Source organism: Lycorma delicatula, chromosome 1 (genome assembly GCF_047948215.1).
Source record: "Lycorma delicatula isolate Av1 chromosome 1, ASM4794821v1, whole genome shotgun sequence".
NCBI classification, from domain to species: Eukaryota; Metazoa; Arthropoda; class Insecta; order Hemiptera; family Fulgoridae; genus Lycorma; species Lycorma delicatula.
The window spans coordinates 345372185-345384353 of NC_134455.1; the positions used below are offsets into that span (position 1 = coordinate 345372185).

Sequence of the window (12169 nt, forward strand, 5' to 3'; positions counted from 1 at the left end):
TTGTACAATAAAGATGCACAGTAACTTGTATTTCTGGCTAAGCCACACTAAGGATGTAAACAAATGTACACCTTGATGTTTACTATTTAAAATGTGACAACTGAATGTCCCATAGGGTGTATTTTATAATTTAAGTTACTTACAATAGTTATTAATTTAAAAAATCCCCCAATAAAAACATTGGCAAATTTTCTGGGTATCCAATATCTTACAGGGAAAGTTTAGAAATTCAGCTATCATTTCTTATTTATTTATAAATAGGTTTTTATTCACCAATAACAAAAATAAATATATTTTATAAAATTGTGATTATATTTACATAGAATGTATTAATTACTGTTATATTAATCAATAAATGTGAACAATTTAGACAAAACATAAATTAAGAGAAACATAAAAAATAAAAATTCACATCATACAAAAAATTTACAGTTACACATTATAACAATTTTTAAGTTATTGCCATGGCTTATATAGTAGTAGCATGATTTCGGCTAAAATAATGATTGTAATCCAAACGTAATAATAATTTTGATAAATGAACTCCAGATATTTGATCACGAAGATTAGTTATTAATCTTACTAATACTGTTACACAATGGCTTAATTTTTCTGACATAGTTTCAAGTTCATCACTAATATTTACATTATCACTTCTGGTAACAAGTTGACAAAATGCTTCACTTAAATCAAGAATATGGCACAGAAACACATTCGCCTGAAATAGAAATAAACAAACTATTAATATGAACAACTGAAATAAAACTTGCAATTTATATAAATTGCAAATGATTTTAATATTGTTCATTGTAAACAATAAAAAAAATCTTATTTTTTAATAATAATACAAACATAAATAGTAAAAATGATAAACTAAAGAGGTCTGCTGTGTCAGTTTAGTGAGCATTAATAAGTGGAAGCAAAAGTATGAAATCCATGGCAGAAAATTTATTTGGAGATATAATATTATTTAGAATTGATAAAGTTATTTCTTCAACTTTTCTTTTTACTTTAAATAGTTAGGTGTCAAGTTAATTAAAAAGGGCTTTGGGTTAATTTTTATACCTAATAAAGGTAAAATCAAATTACTGGGTGAGCAAATTAAAATTGAACCGCTTCTGACTAAACATAACTGTGACATGTAACCTTTATGAATGAAATGAAAACATAATTTAAATTCTATATTTACATTAGCAAAAGTTTACATATTTACCATATTTTTACAAAGATGTGTGCAGTGAGCGCCCTACACAGCGATGTACTTTTGTGCTTGAGTAAACATATCGAGTTGCCTGACGCAAAAAATTTTTGTCAATGCCATTAATTTCTTGTTTTATTGTTCGACTTCAGTTGAATCATAAACTCTATCCTTCAAATAGCCCCAAAAGAAAAAAAATCACAACTAGACAAATTTGGATAATGTGGAGATGGAACAACCTCTGCTGAGTTTGTTTTTCTCTAAAAGCCACATGAGTACATGATAGTAAATTGTTTGAACAGTGACATGTTGCTCCGTATTGTTAGAAGAAGCTGTACTCTTTTTCATAACTTTTCTGTTAACTGAGCATAAATTCTTCAAAAACTTCACGGTACACTTCTATATTGACAGTCAGGTCGAAAAAATATTGGCCCCTCTATAAAATTACCAGAAACTGTACACTATACAATTTTCTCATCTGAAGTATATACTCAAACATCTGGTGATTATTTTCAGTCATCTAATAACTACCCACCGGATTGGTCAAATGATAAACTCGTCATTGTAAATCAGCTGATTTTGAAGTCGAGAGTTCTAAGGTTGAAATCCTGGAAAAAGCAGTTACTTTATATGGTTTTGAATACTAGATCATGGATACCGGTGTTCTTTGGTGGTTGGGTTTCAATTAACCACACATCTCAGGAATGGTCGAACTGAGACTATACAAGACTACATTTCATTTACACTCATACATATCATCCTCTGAAGTATTACCTAAAAGGTAATTATCAGAGGTTAAACAGGAAAAAGTAAGAAGGTTAAATATATTTACTTAGAATCATTAATGGATTTGTGGATAATTCTTGGCTAGTAAATAAAATAAAATTATACGTTCCTGCTATTAAAGTGTGCTCTAGGCAAATCTTCAATATGCCTAATGCTCATACTTTACAGTACATGAATTCACCATTATTATTTATGACAAAAATTTAATTTTTATGTTGTAATAGTATTGCTTGAAGAAAAACTTTTGTTCACAGATTTACATAAGATGATAATTCTAGTAATTTTGTTATAAATTAGATGTATGATTGTACATGTACAGGTACACTGTAAGTGGATTTGTTCTGTAGTGTACCAATGAATAGATAAATAAATGCAAATCAACAATATTTTTTTTTTTTTTAAAGAAACTACTTTTTAAACAAATGACCTGCTTATCTAATTAATTATGTAAATGCTAGGAAGTTTACACTCCGGTGAACTTCATACAGCACTTAGTCTATATGATTATATCTACTTGTAATTTATAAACAGTGTGTCAATAAAATAACAGTGGGAAACTTAAAAATGAAGAGAATCTGTTCATGTTTTCAATAAATAAACAAGAACTTGTACCAGTGGATGTCTGTCATGTTACAAGGTCAATAATTCCATGAAGCTCATTAGTCAGGATGAATATGGTATAGAGGAAGGTTCAATGTGTTTTGTGGTTCCCTAAAATTATGTCACTTACACTTGTTATATGAATCCTGCCACGTATTCAATGAAAAACCACTACCGAACAATAAAATTCACCGATAGAACTAAGGACTCTGAGAAATGGGCAGTCTACTGAAGCAGCTACTTCCAGGATGGGGTAGCTTCATTGATGACCATTCAGTGGTCTCTGATGAGACCATTAAAGGTGTATGAAAAAGTTATTTGTTAGCTTAAAAAAAATCAGTGTGAAAGTGTTCTATAAAGAATTTTTTACAATGTTTAAAAAATGATTACACTTTGTCAGTTACAAAATTAAGATGTTACATAAAATTTATCCACAAGACAAAATTAAACTGTTTGAATTCGCTATAGACATTATGGATAAGTTAGGTTTGATTAAATACATGATACTGAACCTCTACATGTAATATGGAACATCAATGCAATCCTGATTTTTGGGTTGTCCCAAAAGTCAAAAGTTACGGTGTGGGCAAAATCAGATGCGAGTCAAGAGTTATCAGTTCTTTTACTTTCCTGTATAGATATTGCTATAGCTCTAGAAGGGAAAGTATTGCAATCGGTCTAATTTGGGCATACACGGTTTTCACTGGATCTTAATGTTTTGACACCAATGGAACCCAAAAAACCAGTTGGAAATGTTTTGGATATGCATGTGTTTGGTGTTGGCCTCTAAATCACCTCATATCTCCAGAACTACGGGACTGATTTTGACCACACTTGGTCAGATTACTTTTATGCATGGGGCATTAGTACCATTTAATTTTCAACTTAAGAAGTCAAGGGAAAGAGTCTGTAGAGCAAGGTTACCTTCAGTATCTCAAGATTTTGCATAATTAGGTCATATTTTTCTTAGGCACATTTGTTAACAATTAAAAAAATCACAATATCTGCAAAAAAAGATTTTGCAAAATCGTACCTTCACCTCAAAAAATGTTCCAAATTACTGCTATGTTGTGACATCTGAGATGAGCGGTAGAATTAAATGAAATTTGTTCTATGCAAGTTGTGAAATTACATTAGTTTACTTAGTTACAACCATTGCTGCTAGTACCGCCATACCCGCCCAAATTAAATACGGTATGAGCATGTGCTTTTGTTAGAATCATTGAATTAAATAAACAAAAAAATATTATATTTAAATAAAATGATAAATATTTTAAATTAAGTTGTATGTGTAAGCTGTATATCAGAAACAACTGTGTTGTCAGCCTTTTTTGTTGAAAAAACCTTTAACTGGATACCTACTTCTTAGATATATTAGAAAAATATGCAGTGTTCCAAATACTGGAAAATTTTATTCTTCAGTTGGATGGAGCTCCTCCACATTTTGTCATATTCATGTAGGTTTAACCAATTTAAAAATTTCCTTACCAAGGACTGGTAAACAGTCTGATCTCCATGGTCTCCAGATATTACTTTATAGTATTTTTTCATTTGTGGTTTGTGTAAAGACATGAGTGTTCTGCGTTCAAATAAGAAATTTGGACCATTTAAAAGAATAGATCTAACGATTATAGAGATTAAAATTTTTTTTAAATTGATGTGGTTGCCATCTTGAATTATTTTTTTTGTCTTCAGTCATTTGACTGGTTTGATGATCTTGAATACGTTTACAATATAATTTTTTACTTACAAGAGAAAGTTGGTGTAAGCACATATGCCAAATATTATAATTATATCTCAATCCAATTTTGAGATAAAAATTTCTCTTTATAAAAAATGCAAAATCCAGCCAAAGAAAAATAAATGGAAGTTCATCATTTTTTCATAGAGGTTTTTTATTCATTTTGATAAAAAGACTGAAAATAAATAGCAAGGTGCACTTTTTTTTATTAAATTTGTGATGTGGGTAAAAAGTTTCAAGTAAATGGTTCCTTTCACTTTTACATAGTCTGTTAACTAATGATGAGATGAATTCTATTACACAGATGATACATGTTTATTTGAAAATCATAATGCTACAGACTTTAACAACTGAAAGATTACATGTGAACATTAAGACAAAATTTTATTTACCTTATGCGGTTTTGTGGTCTGACTAGTTACAGAAGATAGAAGTAATCCTGTACTCTGATCAAATTTTGCCTATAAAAAAAACAAAATGTATACATTAAAAAAAAAAAAAATAAATAAATGAAATATTACCATACCTGGAAATGATCAATTTACAAAACCTAGACACTGTTCAGGTTTTACCTTAATTCTTTATTATAAAAATTCATAGTAGAAGGTATCCATAATAAAATTAACTTTCAGTAACATATTTTAATATTAATTAGTAGATGCAATGCTATGTACACTCATTTTTACAAAAACAAGAAACAAACAATATATAGGTACCTAAGGAAATAAAAAAGTTAACAGAAGTTTCAAAAATTCTAAAATTTCAGAAAATAAGTTTTTAATATATTGTTCATATGAATTTTTTAAATTATAACAAAATTATTGAAATGGTAAAATAAAATATAAATAAATAAAACTTTATTCCGATCATAAAATAAAAATGTTAATACTAACACAAGAAATAATGTTAAAGTAAATACATTAAAAATAAATAAATTACTACAAAATAAATCACAATCCAGAAGCCGCTATTAAAGATTGTTTTGAGAATATGTAAATGTATATATTGAACAGGATATGGTTAATGATTTTTTTTTTGTTGGTGTTTATAATTAGTATTATTTAAAAATTCATTGACCAAGTAATACGGTTTCTGTAAATAAAATCTTTTAATTGTACTTTAAAAAAGAATAAGTAGACATTCTTTTCAGTAAAGATTCCTTATTCATAAATATAAACACAAGGATAAAGTAACACGTTTAATTTTATAAATATAGGTCACGCAGTACAACCCAACGAGTTGGTCTAGTGGTGAACGCGTCTTCCCAAATCAGCTGATTTGGAAGTCCAGAGTTCCAGTGTTAAAGTCCTTGTAAAGGCAGTTATTTTTATATGGATTTGAATACTACTAGATTGTGGATACTGGTGTTCTTTGGTGGTTGTGTTTCAATTAACCACACATCTCAGGAATGGTCGAACTGAGACTATACAAGACTTCACTTCATTTACACTCATACATATCATCCTCTGAAGTAATACCTGAGCGGTAATTCCTGGAGGCTAAACAGGAAAAAGAAAGAAAGGTTATACAGTTCATACTCACGGGCATCTGTAGATAATGCTCTGACATGCAATTTTTGTATCTTAAAAACTCATTTTTACCTTTTTTGAGGGAGCCTCAAAAGATGATATTACTTTATATGAGAATACATGTAGCATAATAAATAATTAATAAAGATTACAAGTTTGGCATTTTATTAAAGTACTTCTGAGTAAAACAGAATGACTTAATTTTATCGTAAACAAAATCAACAGAATCATCCCAGAGAACTTTGTCATCTGATAAACCATTTAGAAATTTCTCTCTGTGGCAACAAAAATACTATCATTATCATTAATGAGAATTCTATCCTTACAATCAGCAATGTTATGTCTACCTCAGAAGCACAATGCCAATGGTTTTAATCCATATTTAATGTTAGATAGTAACAATCCAACGAGTAAATAATTTTTTGAGGCACTATAGGCTATAATACAATTTCTTTTAAACAATTTTATTCAGATACAAATACAATTGTGTTGTTTGCAAAAAGGGTTATAATGAACAGTTCAACATCTTTTTGGGACAAATTATTAATGAACAGTAAAAAAGAAGAAATCGAGAACACTTCTCTAAGGCGCTTGAAGTGAGGATTTAAATTTTACACGTGTGTTCTTATCAGTAGATGAAATTTCAACTACTAGTTTACAGTTGATAAGGAATGACTAATCGATTTAAGCAGCTCCTCTGATATCATTGCTACCATGTTTTTTCATTAATTGATAATGTAGAAAGTAACTAAATTGAATTCTTTACTGAGATCACAAAAAATGAAAATTTAACTACAGATTTTTAAATATTTTCAAAAATCTGGGAAATGGCTGTGGCAGTAGATTATTTTTTCTTAAACTGTGTAGAAAATTTGTTAATAAGCTTTTAAAGAGAAGTAAAAAATTAATTTTTTTAAACTTTTTAAAACACTTTAGAAAATATGTAAACTAACGAAACTGGCCTATATTTTGTAAATTAATGACCAAACCTTTCTTAAGGAGGGGACTAAGAACAGAAGTGTAAATGCAACTACAGAATATTCCATAGTTGAAAAATTCATTAATTAAATTTGTTTGGGGTTAAGAGAATCTACAACTTCTTTAAAATACAAGCTTTAACTCCCTAGATATCAAAGCGTATAAAAATTTTCTATTAAATTAAACTTTATCAAAACTATTTAGCGACCATTTAATAGCATAGAAATTTGCAACAGTCAAATAAAAAATGTAATTTTTTTATTTTTATTACTTTCCTGGCTGTAGTGATATATGTTGTATGCTAGTGGGAAGGTATACATATCAATAAATCTAAAAAATTGGTCTTCTTAAGTATTGTGCCTTATTGTGGCCAGTATTTGGTCTTATAACTCTGGACCCCAGTGACCCATTTTCTTCAAACTTGGTAGAGAGATACTAACTTGAGGGGGAAGGGAGGGAGAATAATAATTTTTGAAAAATGAAAAAACAGGTGAGGATATTTTGGCCGAAATAAAATTTCAAATTTTTAATGGGGTACTTTACAAAAAAATGTTTCTAACAAAAATTGAAGATGTTTTATCAAGATCAAAAATGATCAAAAGCTTTTATTTAATATTCACCCTTCTTAAAAAATGACATATTTTTTTTGCTATATCTTACTTCAGAAAAGGAGTTACTGGGATCTTTCCATGTGTATTTTTTACATTGATAGGCCTTCAAACCACTAAAAACGGGTTTCCCCATCTCACTCCAATGGTCTATAGTAACAAAAAAAAATTTTTTAATTTAAATTCATCTCTTACATTACGTCTTTTTTTTCTTTTTAGCCTCTGGAATAAGGTATTGCTTCAGAGGATGAAATGTATGAATGTAAGTGAAGTGTAGTTTTGTACAGTCTCAGGTTGACCATTCCTGAGATGTGTGGTTAATTGAAACCCAACTACCAAAGGACACTGGTATCCACAATCTAGTATTCAAATTCGTATAAAAGTAACTGTAACTCTCAACTTTGAAATCAGCTGATTAACCACCCATTGTATTTAAAATGTAAAGATTTTCATTTTTTATAGCACTAACTCTTTAGTATTTTTTACAAAAAAAAATTAGCTTTTACTTCTTCCTAGAAAAATACAACTTTGTTTATTTAGAATTAAGGCTGTATTTTTGTATTTTTAAACAATTATAAAAAATTATTTTTTTCAACTTATTATCATCACTTAGGGATTATTTTCTTAAAAATTAATCTCTTAAGAGTATTAAAAATACTCTTACATCATTTGGAATAAGAAAAGCTTGACTGAGTACATCATATAAAAATCGATGATGCAAATGACGAATTTTTTCAAAGTCTTGAGTCCGTTTAAGTTCATTCATTAGTAAAGTGTGTTCACTCTCTACGACATCCCACTGTAGGTAACACTGCAAATTCTCCACTAAGAACATCAAATTATTTCTTAATTGCCAGCCACCATCAATTAACCTATGAAAAAAGACAAAAATTAAAATAAAATTATATGAAATTAATTATTTTTGTACCAATACAAAATTTAAAATTGCATATAATTTTTTTCAAAGTATTCATTCGCAGTTGCATTATAATGTTATTACTATTTGGCAGCTATACTGAACCATGTGACTAGGGTGGGTCTGTGCCGTGGGGGGTGAATAAATTTTCTTTCGGTTAGTATTACAGTTGTACTGCTAGCAGTGTACATTCATATAAGAAACATTAGTACATAGTGAGAGCAATCCAAAATGGTAATAACTTTTCATAATCCCATTTCACAATTATTTTTTTTTAATATGTATATATTTGCTTGTATTTTATTTAAATGCTTAATTTATCAAGTAATCTTACAACTTGTGATTCAGAATAAGGCATAGAAGATTTGTAGGCTACAAAGAGTGAAAGCATTACTAAGGTTCAAACCGAGAACAATTATGATAGATGCCTGAGACACTAACAATCTGTTACAACAGTTTATAAACCTTATAAAAGTTTAATTGCTATCATTACTAATTTTGAGGAAACACGATCCTTACAATATAAGAAAAAGATTAAAAGTATTACACAGAAATAATTAAATATTATGTGAAAATATTGATCCATAATAAATTAAATATAATATTTTCTTTAAAATTGCAAAATATATAGAACAATATTACAAACACAGATTACTGTAATAAAAAAAGCAGAAATGATATTCTTTATGGCTTTTAATCTCTAAAAGATAACGTCATGTAAACAAGTTTTAGCTCGGATGCAAGTATGTTTAAGAACAGGCGACTTGGTGGCTCATTTCATAATAAACATAACTGCACAGCATAAATACTGTACAACATAAAAAAATTTTGAAAAATAAAGAGATCATTATAATTATTCCACGAATAGATATAACAAGAAGCACTTACAGATTTTAAGTGAAAAAGTTTGTTACTAAGATCACAGGTTTACACAGAGTGAATCAAAAGAAATGGGAAATATTTTTTTATGATGCTGACAAGAATGCAGTTTGTATGTATGTCTCTACATATATCTGGGGTTGCTGAACTGTTACCATTATGATAAGGATCGATGGAGTGATGTAGAATGTGTGTTCATTGTAAACTCATGTTTTACTTACTGGCTCATCTATTAAATAGGAAAATTTTTAAATTATTTTTTTTTCACTTATTAAATTGGTGTCAACAAGGGTATTTTAAAAAACAAACATTTCTGTAGGAAAGGGTATTGTATTCACATATGTAAATATATGGGCTGTGGGTTTACTTTCCTTTTCTTAACTAATATGCTCAACTCATTTAATAAAGGTACATAATTTAATCCAGGTGAATAGTCACCAGAACCTGATGATTTAAAAAATTAAATAAAAAATATACAAATGTCATTATGTAAGTATGTTTAAATACGTAATCAGAGCAAATATAATGCCATTCATTGGTATAATAATGTATTAGACAAATGTCCTGTACCATATTCTAGACGAGGTTTGATAAAAAAATACACTGAACTTTAGTTTTTCTCAAAAAAAATCTTTATCAATATTGATTTTGTCACCTTTAAAGTACTCCTTTTCTGATATAATACATTTGTGCCAGCGCTTTTTCCAATCTGTGAAGCACCTCTGGAATGCGATTTCCAGTATGGCGTTTAGCTTCTTGATACTCTTTATCTCTTCAATGCTGGCAAAATGTTTTCTTTCATGGTTTCTTTCATGGCTTGGGGAACAGGAAGTCACAGGAGGCCATGCCTGGCAAATAAAGAGGCTGAGGCATCATAAGAATGTTGATTTTGGCCAAAAATTCACAAACAAGTAGTGAAGTGTGAGCAGGTGCATTATAGTGGTTCAATTACCATGAATTGTTTCATCACAAATTTGGATATTTTCTTCATATTGGTTCACGCAAACGGCACAGAACTCCCAGGTAGTAATTCTTATTGACTCTACGATAGTGATTCAGTGATTGTACGTAATAGTTTCCTTCACTTTTTCAATGTCATTGGTTATTGATATGCTGGGATGTCCAGGGCGCTCATCATCTTTAATGTCTTCAGGGCCCACTTGGAACTGTTTGTACTATTTGTAAACACTTGTTTTATTCATAGAAGAATCACCAAAAGCAACATTCAACATTTCCAATGTGGTGGTGCACTTTATTCCATTCTTAAAGCAAAATTTAATGCAAATTATTTGTTTCATTTTTTCCACAAGTTAAAAATCGCCACTATACACAAGACACATGTAACCTTTCCGACAACCAACAATAAACTAAGTACCCAATATGGCTACCAATATAAATATATGTTAGGGACAAGTGTACCAATACAAAAAAAAATTGTGACAATTAGACTTATACAGCCTGGGTAATTTAAAAATTCTGCATATTTTTTAATGTTGTCTGGATGGCTGATTTCTTCTTGCGTGGAGGCTTTGTGTTTGTTATGTTATTAAGTCTACTAATGAACATTTTAGACTTTAGGTATCACCAGAGAAATATTTATATATCAGTAGGTCTGGAGAATGTCATGCTGGCCATGCTGGAACTTTTCTTTTAGAAATCATACAGCCTGAAAACATCTTGGAGCCACTATCATGGATGGTCTGACAGTTGGGTTGTCGTTCCATCCTGCTAGAACCCATATTAAAGTTGAGCCCACGATGAAGTAGTTCAGGAGCAAGGAAATCTTGTAAACATCATGGTGTATCAGTCAAAACTGACTGTCATCATGTGCCCTTCCTCTTTGAAAAAATATGGGCCTATGATTCCAAAACGTCAAGAGTACAAAAAACAATTAAACATGCACTGGGAAGAGGATGCATATGAAGCCACTTAGGATTCGCATCAGACCAGTAACAAAACTTAAGTTTCTTTATTGTCCTGATAAATAAAAACATGCTTTACACATTAGCAGGACCATTTCATTGTTAAACAAATTAAAATTTGCACAAAATGCCACCCATTTCGTATTTTCATGTCACTAAAATCTTGCACCACCATTATTTTATAAGAGTGAAAGTTCAAATCTTTGAGTAGAATTATTCTGACACTGCTGTGGAATTAGTATTGCGTGTAAGAATGGGACCACAATATGGAATTTAGAAATGTCAACGAAATAATTGCTCTGTAATCACAATTTTTTAAATAATGTCATCATTAATTAAATTTAATTAAAGTTACTTTTATACAGATTTTAATAGTAGATTCAAATCCACTATTAGTAGATATTGGAGTAGTTTAGCGGTTGGGGTTCAAATTAAATACACATCTTAGGAATGGTCAGCCTGAGTCTGTAGAAGACTACATCACATTTACGTGTAATACATATCTCCATTTCATTGGGCTACTGGGAGGGGGGGATTGTTTATTGTTCGCTAGTTGAACAGATTGCAATGTACTCATTGGGAATAATAATTAAATTAAATTACAATTTTTTAAATCATTGTGGTGACATTAAAACAATATTTCTGTCACCAAATGTTACTAATATTATTCAGTTTATGAACCAATGGGTCACTGCAGCAGTTCAGATCTAGACATGATAAATGTTTATGTAAGTTCTGAACAATGAATCAACTACAGCAAATTTGAAAAAAAAAATATTAAAGTAAAATATGCTCTTTATTGGATAGTGAAACCTCAGTATAAAATTAAAATTTAAACTTTAGAAAAATTATGAAAAAATTATTTTTTTCTAAAGAGACTGATGTAACTGTTGTGAAGGTAATTTACAGATAACAATTTGATTGCTAGATATAGATTCTAATGACAAAGAAGAAATTGCTGATAATGGCATAATAAAAATGGTAAACTACCAAACAAGTGACACATATTGTG

General features: G+C 29.6%; 1 protein-coding gene across 3 annotated transcripts in view; it reads right to left on the reverse strand.

Moving 5' to 3' along the window:
- Window positions 1–228: 228 nt before the first annotated feature.
- Grip75 (gamma-tubulin complex component 4) overlaps window positions 229–12169 on the reverse strand; it is a 73656-nt gene continuing 61715 nt past the window's right edge. For all 3 annotated transcript variants that reach the window (XM_075382423.1, XM_075382421.1, XM_075382420.1), the window contains exons 12-14: window positions 8105–8312; window positions 4718–4786; window positions 229–718 (exon numbers count right to left, since the gene is read on the reverse strand). In XM_075382423.1, the coding sequence (XP_075238538.1) occupies window positions 470–718; window positions 4718–4786; window positions 8105–8312 (526 nt within the window). In that variant the 3' untranslated portion in view covers window positions 229–469. The remainder of the gene's footprint in view (window positions 719–4717; window positions 4787–8104; window positions 8313–12169) is intronic.